This window comes from Barbus barbus (assembly GCF_936440315.1).
Source record: "Barbus barbus genome assembly, chromosome: 31".
Lineage (NCBI taxonomy): Eukaryota > Metazoa > Chordata > Actinopteri > Cypriniformes > Cyprinidae > Barbus > Barbus barbus.
Window position 1 is genome coordinate 7,036,828 of NC_136759.1, and position 13,516 is coordinate 7,050,343.

Genomic DNA, 13,516 nt, shown 5'->3' on the forward strand with positions numbered 1-13,516 from the left:
TATTTATTTGTACCAACAGTTTTATGATTACTACTTTTTACTTTGCAGACGATCCAAAGCACAAGAGTAAGCAGTTTGAGTTTATATTTCCCAGAGGACATATTTGCATGGCAAGATCTGAATGACACATACCGACAGTCAGATATTCAACTGAAACTGGGCTCATTCATGTCTGAACGGCGGTTGACGAATGCTGATATTGCGAATCTTGCGCCATCGTTTTTTAAACCTGTTGTATCTGGAATCCTTGAAAGAAAAGCTAACTGCAAATATATCAATTTAAAAACGCCCCACACTATTTAGCTATATAATGTCATTATAGACAGCAGTCCATCTAGAGGTGACATTTATAAAGCATTTTACCCTCTACTAACACAGTTCCAATTATAAAACTGCGTAAATAAAGAGATGTTAGGCACAATTTCTGAAAGCCTGTTGCTGTTTTCATGGCAACGCCGCCATGGCGACTTACCTCGCGCATCGGGGGATCACTGGCGAGGCTGTCGAGGTTGACGGAGCCCTCGTAGGTCAGGTGGTGAAAGACATTGAGGGCGCGTGCCGCCTCAGGCCCACGTTGTTTGTAGCCAAAAATAAGGTCAATCCACTGGTGCAGCTGACACGACACAAACTCGCTTTCCAGGGCCTGTCAAAGAGAGCGGGGCAATTAGAGGTGAAAGGTACACATACACAACATGAACGCAAACACACACCGACGCAAACACACATGCACAGATAAACATACACCCGCGGTGACGTTTCTCGATTTAGAAGACAGCCTGAGATCCACATAAGAGGCCAAAATATAAACAAATAACTTTGTTTCAGTAAAAATAAATACCTTCTAACGTTTTTCATTCAATAAAATATAATATACACACCCCTTAAAACTGAAAATGAACTAATACAACAATATACTGTACATTGACCCTATTTGGACACTTAAAAATGTGTGATTGTTGTTAGATAAAATATATATACAAAAACATATTGATCAAAAGTTGGGGTCTGTATTTATTAAATGTTTCTGAAAAAAGTCTCCAAGGCTGCATTTATTTGATCAAAAATACAGTAAAGATAGTTATACTGTGAAGTATTATTACAATTTAAAATAATGTTTCTTGTTGTTAATGTTGAAAACAATCTTTCTGAATAAAATTTTCATTGAAAAAGTAATGAAATTTGATCATTTTACTTTTTTGTATGTACATATAATTAATAGCTATTTAATAGTTAATAGTAATACATTTATTTTGTGTATATATATATATATATATATATATATACACACACACTATACACACAGACACAAACACCCCATTTATGGTGCCTGCACTCAGTGAGCATTTCTTCTATATTTTTTAATTTCTTCTATTTTTGACCATTAACTATGGTCAGTTATGAAATCAATACAACAAATAACAAATAAACAGAGTGGCACACAAATGCACACTTTTTTTCTCCCTCTCACACACAAACACACCCAGGGCACTGCTGCTGGAATTTACACTCACTCTCACATCAGAAATAACAGCTATTACCAACAGAGCAAGCCGTGGAGCGCAGGGGCTGAGTTCCCCCCTGGGCATGTCATTACAATCGAAAGTGACACATGCAAAGATGGGAACACTAAGTGAAAGAAAGAGAGGAAGAAATGGCAGGAGGGGAACGGAGAGAGAGGAAGGGAGCACAAAGACAAGGAGAGAAAGAGGGGATTAAATGAGACAGAGAGAAAAAGCAGCAGAAAGAGAAAAATAAAGGACAAGATCTAAGGACAAAATCGAGCCGTAGCCTGTTAAAAAATGTATGTGCTATTCAACTAACCTAACATACCTAACAGTCAATGCAACAAACCAAAGAATTACATTAAAAACTGACCACAAAATGAAATTAATATTTATTGAAACTGGATATTTGTGTTGGTATTCCTGCATGTTTAGTGTGTGAAATAAAGAGACCCAAATATTAAAGTTATCATGATTTCTTTCTGCTGTGGACAGGGTTGCCAGGTTTTCACAACAAATTCCATCCAATTGCTACTCAAAACTAGCCTAATCGTGTTTTGAGGGGGTCCACGTTCTGGGGGGTAAAATGCATGTTTGTTGGCAGGGTTCCCGTGGTACAATTCACATTCCCGGGGATAAATATGACATTATTGGGATTGCTTCAACCCTGCGGACATGAAAAATAACCTGCGGTAACAGTGTTAAAGTAGCACAATTTCGGGAAAACTGAGGACTTGGCAACCCTGGCTGTGGCTCATAAAGGAAAACATTTTACAGAATGACCCGGAAATATGGCAAGATAAATATTCAAACATGGTTTGCCAATATGTCAAGGCATGTTTGACGTTAATGAGATCAAATTAAAGAGAGCTTTTGAGAGCTATAACAAGAATAAGGTTTTCAGGAAATATTGAAATATTACATTTCAATTTGTACCTCACAAAACAGTTTAAATGGAAAAGTTAACTAGTTAACTTATTCAGAACCAGTGACTTTTTTTTTTTTTTTATCTGAAACCGAAACATTATTTTCTTGAATAAATGATTCTTAAAAGTTATTTTTAGTGAATCAAAGATAAAATAAAATAAAAGGAACTGTTATGAAAAAGGTACCAGGACTTTCTACTACACTTCTTTGCTAGAAGAAATAAAGCCAAATGGATTCATAACATACCTGAGGAGTAAATTATAACCACATGCATAGATCAATTATTTATTTAACACCAGACGAGAAGCTTACTATATTTTATTTACACCAGCTTTTGTTAAAATTATGAATATGCTGTATTTTGGGCCACAAAATTCTGAGTTTTACCAGAAAAAGGAAACCAAACTGTGAGACCTGAACAGATTTTGCACCATTCAAGGCTCGTGTCAAATAGTTTGATATGTCTGAGGTGTTTTGACATCCTCAAGCCCTTTCTTAAGGAAATCTCACTTTAACAGACAGCTACTTGTGTGATCTTTGGATATGTGCATGCGTAGGTGCGAGTACGTGTGTCTCAATAGCTGAATGTGTTAAACCAGAAAAAAAAAGAAGGCCGGAGGAAAGGTCACCTCCACAAGACACACACACACTCCAACACTGTCACTGCATCTGAAAAGGTCAAGTGTGTTTCCTGTAGTGCACATGCACATGCAGTTTTTCCTCAGGCAGCATGAGCCACAGCACACTCTTAATACTTTCATATGGCAGAAGTTTTGATACACAATCAGTGGCATTAAATGCATAAACACTCGTCATGCAGCATATAAAATTCCCATCTTTCCCCATGTGGTTCTCTCATTTTTATGAGTATGTGTGTAAGATCCAGCCATTAGAAGAGGCAGAACACAATTTCGAGCCCACCGCAGTCTACAGGGATTGGTGGACACACACACACACATCCTGTCTGCTGCGAGCCAAATCATGATTGATGAAGCCGGCATTAGGGTAACATTATAAGGGACAATGGCCAGGCCTGTCCTCCGTGACATCATTCAGGTCAGTGGTAGATTACATTAGTATCGAGCAGTGCACTACATTACGACCTTCACTGTGGAAAAGCAGCACACAGAGGCCTGCAGAGGACCAGGATGCTGTTTCATTTGAACGAATCAGTGTGATCTCAGGGGAACAGAAGGAAATGGATTACAGATTAAATACTAGATTAAGAATTTAAGATTCTGCAGATTCTGTTCAGACATTACATCAGTTGAAGTAATATTGTTAGCAAAGCAGTATGACATTATTGGACTATAGGTCTCCCATATTTTCTGAATCAATGCATTGCTTTTTTTTTTTTTTTTAAATGTAATATGCAGTTTATTTGCATGAGCGTCTTAATGAATATATTCAAAAATGAATCAGATTTGCTTACACACACATTTTCTTGAAAGAAATTAACACTTTTATTTAGCAAGGATGCATTAAATTGATCAAAAGTGACAGTACAGACATTTATAATATTAAAACATATTTTTATTTAAAAAAAAAATTTGTTTTTATTTTTAATCCTTGAAAAATGCATGTTTTCACTCAAATATAAAGCAAAAGTAAATATAGATTACAAGTTATTTAAAATGATAATATTTCACAATATTACTGTATTTACTGTATTTTTGATCAAATAAATGCAGCCTTGGTGAAAATAAAAGACTTAACATTCTTTCTAGTAAATTAAAAATCATTTCTTTCTCAAAAGTATCAACATAATTGTGATCCTGGACCACAAAACCAGTCAATTTTTTGGAAATTGTGATTTGCACGTCATCTGAAACTGAATAAATAAGCTTTCCATTGATGTTTGGTTTGTTAGGATAGGACAATATTTGGCTGAGATATAGCTATTTGAAAATCTGGAATCTGAAGTTGCAAAAAAATCAAAATATTGAGATAATCGCCTTTAAAATTGTCCAAATTAAGTTCTTGAAGTTCTGCAATGCATATTACTAATCAAAAATTAAGTTTTGCTATATTTACGGTAGGAAATTGACTAAATATCTTCATGGAACATCCTAGTCATTTTTGGCAAAAAAGAAAAAATTATCATTTTGACCCATACAATGTATTGTTGGCTATTGCTACAAATATACCTGTGCTACTTATGACACATTTTGTGGTCCAGGGTCACAATATGTTAATGGAACTGTTGAGGGAAAATAACTATTAAGAGGAATTGGACAAGAATCCCAATCTGAATTGTTTTCCAATATTCCCAAAGCTAAATAGAAGAGAGAGATGGTCGGGAGAGGACAACTATCTTGAGCTCTGAGCTGAGAAAGGCTCACTAAAGTCCACTATTGTATCTACAAACTTTGTGAATGACAGAATCCTGTATGTGCAGATTCTGTTCAGGCCATGTGATGAAGAGAGTTGTTGTGGTTAGTTATAGTGAGTTCGACTTACCATCCTGTTGATCCTGACAAAGTCCTCAGGTTTCTTTGCCCAGGCTGGTAGTTCGACTTCACAAACAGGGACACCGTCATCCCTGTCACCCAGACAGTAGCCATTACTGTTCACAAACATCTCCGGCAGGTAGTAGAACTCAGGGATCAACTCCTATGAGGTGATGAGGAAGAGGACAGGAGGGAAAGAACAAGCAAAAGAAGCTCAAAATCAAATCCAAAACAGATTTTTAAAGGGATATATAGGAAACAGGGAGTTAATATGCAATGCAAAAATACCAATGCTTTCAACATTGCATGTTTTGAAGTTCAATTAAACAAAATGTTGGCAATGTTTCAGGCGGCCATGGAAAATGAAAAAGTGTGGGAATGCGGCAAACGCACAAAAATGGGGGAGGGTGAAAATACAAAGGAAACATGAGAGATGACAGAAAACTTTATTAATCTTTGAACTGAGCTGATGGATGGATCTGCTGTATTTGCTGAAGTACGTGAAGCAGGTCTGGTTTTGTTGTGCCCAGAGGCTAAATTGGAATTTTGGTTCAGTAAACATGATTCGAAATGATAGAGGGAAGCATAATGTTTTAAAGGCTTTTTAAATGATAAGATGATAAGAAAACTTTAAAGATTTTTTAAATGATTACACACATTAAATTGAGACAAAACTCAACTGGAATGTCTATATATGAATAAGATTAATAAAACTACCATTATTTTCTCTTGTGGATGGTTTTAACCCCTAGTTGTGCTTAGAAGTTTTAATACACAAATACTATAAAAGCTTTAATAGTTCTACTGATATGATTGCATTATTATGTTTTTTGCTTAATTGTTTTACATGCTTCTCTGACCCTGATTATCTCTTATCCACTAAAGCTTCCACATCTCCAATTTTTCTCCATTCTCACTGCCATATCAGTGCAAATTACCCATAATTCCCTGTGAGAGACGTCTCTGTACATTGGGGCATGTGCACATGAGGAATGTGACCTCCTCCCTGTTTAGTGTCACTCAAAAGCTCTTGCCTTTTAAGAACCTTTAAAATCATTTAAGACCTCATTCTGCCTGCTCACATCTGAACCTGACAGGTTGAATGTTTTCTCCCCAATGCTGCTGTTTTGGATTCAAGTTGCTGTTATACAGCGTCTGTTGAAACGAGCTGTTTAACCATGACCTCTTGGTGTGCATAAGAGAGTTCTTTAAAATGCCATAAAACAGAGGATTTCCACATGCAGTGTCACAAGAAACAGTATGCCTATAATAAAACACAGCGTGTAGTTGCAGTATTTAAAAATACACTCTCTTTTATGAGCGTTAAACCTCAATATTTCAATAATCCTTCAGAATGTCTCAGATCACAGCAGACAGCTCTAAAATGCTAACCTCATGTCCACATTGTAGACCACCAATAAACTGTCTGCACAAGAAGATTGAAAGCTGTATGTCAGTGCTGAATATTCACTAACACAGGTCAATTATTCTAATTATTATCAATATTTATTATAATGCTAATCTATTATGATCAATTTTACAGCAGTAGTAACATTAATATTTTCATAATGTCTTACCCAAAGACAATCTTTTGAATGGTATTGTGTATAATGTTACAAAATCTTTTTATTTCAGATAAATGATAATCTTTGGATCTTTCTATTCATCAAAGAATCCTGAAAAAATGTACTGTTTTAAATACTGAAATGTTTCTTGAACAGAAAATGAGAATATTAGAATGATTTCTGAATGATCATGTGACACTGAAGACTGGAGTAATGATGCTGAAAATGTAGCTTTGATCACAGAAATAAATTACATTTTAAAATATATTCAGATAGAAAACAATTATCTTAAATAGTAAAACTATTTCACAATATTACTGCTTTTGCTGTATTTTGGATCAAATAAATGCAGGCTTGGTGAGCAAAAGAGAATAAAAACAAAAAAAACAAAAAAATGTACTGTTCAAAAACGTTTAACTGGTACTGTACAACAAATAAAATCTACAGCAAAGACCTATCACATATGCTTTTTGTCAATTGCAATATCTTATTTCAGATGGTTGAGAAACATACAGTAGCTGCAGTAGCTCTGCAGTGCATATAAAATATAAATTAGACGTCTGTCACCTAAAGATGCATCCCAGCAGACAAATCCAGTGTTGACGGCACTATTGATTACAAGCAATCTAGTTTTGACATTTTGTGTGAATGTAAAACGTTAAGGAGATTCATTATCATCACACAACAACTCATTCACAACTAAAGTATCTTGACAGTACCATAATGACTCCAAAGGTAAAGCCAAGTGTAAACACAACCTTGAGGGCAACAATCAAAATTGGACAGAGCTCCATCTCTACTCTCACTGGAGGTTTGGTTTACTGTATAAAGTTTGCAGACAGTTACTCAGTCGCGAACAGTTCGGGCTGCTGGCGTTGTGATCCACGTCCTCAGCCCGCTCCGCTCATGAGCCAATAATTCCTCTACAGCCTCATAATGGGCTGACAAGTCAATCACACTCAAACTCTTCAGCTTTACACCGTTCGCCCTAATGACACCCTCCTGGAGAGCTGTCACCGGGCACGACTGCCTCATCCCACTCCTGCAGACAGAGCACCGCCAACAGATTATTGCGGAACTGGTGACGATTGGAGGGAAAGTTACTCTTTCGCTTTTAGCATGAGGCCAGAGTGCTGAGCTGATCACTTGCTGGATATTGAGAGAATACTTAAAAGCATATTCTGATACCCTGAAAATGATAAAACATCGTCAAATTGGCATGAAATATCTAACTAAAATATCTATTGACAGATTTGTACATATACATAGATTTAGAACAGAAATAGATTAATGACACAGGATAATGACATTTATAAGACAAGGCCAGTGCTGAGGCAGTGGTCTGGAAAGACCAAATGGCCAGTGAACTTTGATTTGCTCTTTTAATGCTGTTATTTAGCTGTTTCCTGCTGCATGGGATTATTACAGAGAGAATTGTGGGTAATGAGTAAGTTTAGGGTGAAATGATGCAGAATGAACTGAAGGCCACTCTGACAGTTCTTAAGGACAGTAAGGGTATAAAAAATTGTAATAAAATTTAATAAATGTACATATAGAGAGTTGATTATGTGTGTGTGTTTGTGCATATATGAATTAAAAATATATAAATCGCTAAATATCTTAAGATTTTTCTTATCTATTATCTATTTCTTATTATCTTATATATTTGTATATAAATACACTAAAATAAAATTGAAACATTGTGTATGTGTATATATATATATATATATATATATATATATATATTTGAATATGTTTCACTTTTTCAATTTAAACATTTAAAAATTATAAGTTTAAAAATTTAAAATTATAAATAAAACCTCTGGAAAATGTTCTTTTAAACATTAAGAGTTAAGTGATTTGGATAGTTAGATTGTTAAAACCTAATATTCATACAAAGCTTGTCTTTTATGATAAAATTCATGCTGCTCATACATAAAATTCACCTCATGCTCCACAAGAAAAGACAAAGAAATCCCTATTTTCTGTCCTAACAGATTGTTGACCATTAAATGTGTTTAACATGATCCACACAGACACCACAGTGGTTCCGAGAGGCCTGTATTTGCTAACATATCACGGCTCGCTTGCCGTGCATATCGCCTGCACCTCGTGTTGTTGGATGCTGTTCCCCAGCCCGGGGTAGTAAAAAGTCCTGCCTTTACATAAAAGACTACATTTTAAATAGCTTTTGTCATTAATGCTTTATTAATTGCCTGGGGCGAAGCTAACCCATCACCGAGTGTGCTGGAAAAGTATGACACTTTTAGGTCAGCTCAAGAGCGCTTGCTGAGCCGCAGAGAGGGGCTGAAATGAAACGGAGGCAACGGGGAACAACTATTACGGTGATGAAGTGATGCCTCTCTGAAATATGTGCATGCTGAATTTACTTTAAATGTTTAGGAAGAAAAATCTTAATTTCACAAAAAAAAAAAAAACCCCACACATATAAATGGAAAAAACATATAAATGGTGTTGATGCAACTCGGAAGCTACAGGAACTAAATGTTGTTGCAAATCAAAACAATGCAATCCTGTGTGTTTTTTGGGAACTGGATGATACCAATTTTTGTTGATTGATTGGGCTAAAAAGAGGCAAACTGTTTATTCGATTCCTCACAGTTGCAGATAATAATGCTGCACCTATGTCAGGCACTAATGACTACTTTCCGAGCCCATTTAGACATTACAATGCACAAAAAATAATATCTGATTACCTTCACATCGGCAGTATCACGCTGGCAGTGCCTCCACGAGCGGGCGATGCCGGAGAAAGTGCGGTTTGGGTGATCAAACTTGTTGCCGTTGGCGTTCAGGAAGAATGTAGTGAAAGGCTCCTGCAATTGAGTAGACACAAAACAACACTGTCACTTTTATTAACCCAAATAAGCTCAAAAACATCTTTCCAAATGTGTGAAAATAACCGTAGACGTATCACATGATTCTGACTGCTAATTAGGCGCTTGTTTAGACAAATCTTCACCATTTTGCAAAGTGCTAATGCTATTCGGTGCCCAAAACATCGGTAGAATAAAAACGTAATTTCATCTACATTCATTTCTATGGTAATTAGATTCAATGATGGAGTCCTTCTCCGCTGCTCTGGGAAACCTTCCGTTTGCACAGACATCTCAATGTAGGGACTCATCTGTCAGATTATGAAGAGTTTGTGGAAGGTTTTTTTTGTCCTCTCATTTTCTGTAACAGTGCCCGAGGCGGAGTTAATTATATGGCCTGTTGGCTGAGGAGCTCAGCTCCGGCTCTAATTGGCATATTCAGGTTCATCAGTCTAGGCTGGCAGTACGAGGAGCTGACATGGAGATGCTGGATCAGCCAGAGGAAAAGATGATGGTGTCTACAGTCTCAGTCAAGCCTGGTGTGAGAGCTGCCAGGGGGAACCTTCCAAATCATCATCACCAACGCTACGGGCTGCCTTGGAAGTGGCAATTACTAAGTTTTCATTATGTGTTTTAATTTATTATCGCAAGATGGATAGACGGATTCCTCATTAAAAGAGGTCTTTTAAAATAATGAGCTTAATGGCTTTTCAATCAAATCACATACACAAATTGCTTTGTAAACAAACTACACTTGGTTTAGATTGCATTCGTTATAAAATCTGACACAAAACAAGTATGCAGATCTAATCCAAACACTCCGCATGACTGATTTGAGCTCTGGCATAAAATGTTTATGCAGTGAAAAAATCGAATTATATAACAAAACACAACAGTGTATTGTTTATCATTGTAGACTAGTAAAACATAGTCATATGATGTGACAAATGTGGAAAAAACGAAAGCATCAGGAGATATTAAAACCCAATCTCCTCTCAACCTTAGGAACAACTTCATATTCTGTGGTGATCTGGGCTATTTTATTTTGTGTCTACCAGTCCAGCACTTGGAGACTCAGGGCAAGTGAGGACGTTAGCAGAAGACAATGATGGACATGTTTCCCAGCACTCTGCATGCTGTCTAAGAGGCATAAAGCTGTCACGTACCAGCCTGTAAATCATTACGCAGAGGTTTTTGACTTCTTTTTCACATATGCCTGTTTACCAGCCTGTTAAATTCACTCACCGGCTCTCTGTAGCGGAACATCAAGCTTGTGGATTGAGATGTAGGGGTTGATTCGCATGTGCGGTGAAAGGATGCGCTAACGTGCGCTTTGACTGACGGTGATTTGATCCACTAACTGGGCTCGGGGTTACCGTATTGGAATGTTTTATGTATACACAGACTCTTGACAGCATCATTTCCAATGTACAGCCATGTTCCCTATCAGTCAGTCACGTTCGACGTAACGTCAGTGTGACTGACTAATGGGAACTCGCTCGAGAGCCCAATCATCTTCGAGTGTTAACAAAACAAGCCAATGACAGTTGGCGTGCGTGTTTCGCCACGCGCACCCCGCCCCGCAGTGCGGGTATAAAAGGAGAGCGCGTGCAAACGCACATCAGCTTTTCGCTTCGGAGCCGAGCCTTGCTGCGAATCTCCGAGAGTGTACAAGACAGCTTGACGAGTGTTGGTGTTACGGCGCGTCAGCGGAGGTTGCGATCCAGTGCTGCTGCTTCATCTCGGCGTGCTGCAGCTCTCATTCTGCGGTCGCGCTGCGACCTCTCCTGGGCGCTTCAACACTTTTTCTAAAAGAGAATTTCTTTCAAAAAAGAGCAAATTCTGAAAGAGCTCCACGAGCGACGGGCGTCTTTTTAAAGATGGCTTCCCGCTCGTGTGTTTCTGGATGTGGCCGTTTCCTGGCTTCATCTGATGGTCACGATCGCTGTGTCTCGTGCTTGGGCTTTCAGCACGCTGAGGCAGCGCTCGTGGATGACTCATGTTCTCTGTGTGGGAACATGACCATCGCGATGCTGCGCTCCAGATACCTCCTCGTCAAGCGGGGGGGTATCCCCCTTGCCATGCCCCGTTCTAGTTCCTCCGGTTCTCGGAGGGCTACTTCGGCTCATGGTCAGGGTGACTTGAGGATCACAGTGAGAGCTTCCCCGTCGAGTGCGTCTCCGCGGGCCTCTCACTCCTCTAGCGCATCGCACCGTCTGGGGTTTCCGGACGAGTTTGTGGAGTCCTCGGACAGGGCGGGGCCCAGCATCTCGTTCGGAGCTCCAGCAGATGACAGGATGTCGGTCACTGCATCGGGGGATGAGCTAGGTTCTGGAGATGATGATTCGGCTGCGCTGCCTCCATCAGGAAGAGTGGCGTTGACCGAGTCAGATCCAGAACTGACTGCTATGCTTTCCCGGGCCGCTGAGAGCATCGGGCTGCACTGGAGGCCTCCTCCTTCTCCCGAACGCTCAAGGCTGGACGATTGGTTCCTGGGGGCGCAGGCCGATCGCAGGCAACCGCCTCCGGTTCCATTCTTCCCGGAAGTGCATGAGGAGGTGACTAGGTCTTGGAGGGCACCTTTTTCTGCCCGAAACAGACCTAGTGCCTCCTCCGTCCTCACCACCCTCGACGGTGGGGCGGCCCAAGGGTATGTGGAGATCCCCCCAGTTGAGCGCGCCATTGCAATGCAGCTCTGCCCGCAGGGCGCTGCCGCCTGGAGGGGTAATCCACGCCTTCCGTCCAGGGCCTGTAAGTTCTCGTCCGCTCTGACGGCCAAGGCTTACAGTGCTGCTGGACAGGCCGCTTCCGCCCTGCACGCCATGGCCCTCCTGCAAGTCCACCAGGCCAAGGCGTTAAAGCAGTTGCACGAGGGTGGTGCTGACCCAGCCGGATTGCAGGAACTGCGCACAGCGACGGACCTTGCCCTACGGGCGACGAAAGTCACGGCGCGGGCCCTGGGTCAGACGATGTCCACGTTGGTGGTCCAGGAGCGCCACTTATGGCTGACCTTGGCGGATATGAGGGAGTCTGACAAACACCGTTTCTTAGACGCCCCGATCTCCCAGGCCGGCCTATTCGGCGAAGCGGTGGAGGGCTTTGCCCAACAGTTCTCCGCCGCACAGCAGCAGACAGAGGCGTTTCGACACATCCTGCCCCGGCGGTCCGCTGCTGTCTCCACCCCACCGCCGGCTGCAGCTCCTCCGTCTGCTCGTCGCCGAGGGCGCCCTCCTGCGGCCTCCACCTCCGCTCCAGCTCGGCCCCAGCAGCAGCCTTCACAACGGCCGCAGCGTGGAGCTGGCCGCAGGAAAGCGGCGCAGCCCGTCTCTGCCCCTGCCAAATCTGTGAAGCGCCAGGGCAAGCGGCGGCCCTGAGACGGGCGACCCGGAGTCTCTGGATCCTGCTCTTCAGGAGATGGTGACTGCACCACTCCTTCCCCCGGAGGAGGGCCGGGTGGAGAATCTTTTGTTCCCTTTTTATTCTGTTCCGCCACTGGCTCTCCAGCCAGTGGTACCCAAAACCTCAAAAAAAGAGCAGTTTCCTTTTTCTCCGGGTCCCAAGAGGGCGAGGATGGCAGTGCACGAGACCCCGTCTCCACACTCCCGTCCCCCTCTCCTTTCGCCTATGAGCAGCAGGGTCCGGTCCGAGGACGCGATGCCTTCTCCCGCGCCCCCTGCTCAGCCTTGGAGCCAGGTAAGTGTCGCACTGCACACTCAGACCCCACTTCGGAACGCACTGCCTTCCGAGGCGGGCCCCTGCGCTCCACTTCGCTGCCCCGCCGTGGGTACGTCCGTGGCTCCCTTGGTCCCGCTTGTACGGTTTCTGGGGGCCTGGCTAGCGCTCCCCAGGCTGTCTCGCTGGCTCATGAGAACCATCAGACTTGGCTACGCGATTCAGTTCGCCCGGCGTCCCCCCAAGTTCAGGGGCGTTCGGTTCACCTCTGTGTTGAGCAAGGATGCCCCTCTCTTGCGTGCGGAAGTCGCGGTCCTGCTGGCGAAGGACGCGATAGAGCCGGTCCCTCCAGCCGAGATGAAGTCGGGGTTTTACAGCCCGTACTTCATTGTACCCAAGAAAGGCGGTGGGTTACGACCAATCTTGGACCTGCGCGTCCTGAACCGGGCCCTTCACAAGCTCCCGTTCAGGATGTTGACGCAAAGACGCATTTTTCAATGCATCCGTCCGTTCGATTGGTTCGCAGCGATCGACCTGAAGGACGCGTACTTTCATGTCTCAAT

General features: G+C 41.7%; 1 protein-coding gene across 2 annotated transcripts in view; it reads right to left on the reverse strand.

Moving 5' to 3' along the window:
- The window catches only part of LOC306851657 (neurobeachin-like), a gene marked incomplete at its 5' end in the record, with an annotated part of 296,026 nt that overhangs the window by 23,515 nt on the left and 258,995 nt on the right, over positions 1–13,516 (reverse strand). For both annotated transcript variants that reach the window (XM_079388064.1, XM_079388063.1), the window contains 3 exons: positions 473–643; positions 4,890–5,042; positions 9,162–9,281. In XM_079388064.1, the coding sequence (XP_079244190.1) occupies positions 473–643; positions 4,890–5,042; positions 9,162–9,281 (444 nt within the window). The remainder of the gene's footprint in view (positions 1–472; positions 644–4,889; positions 5,043–9,161; positions 9,282–13,516) is intronic.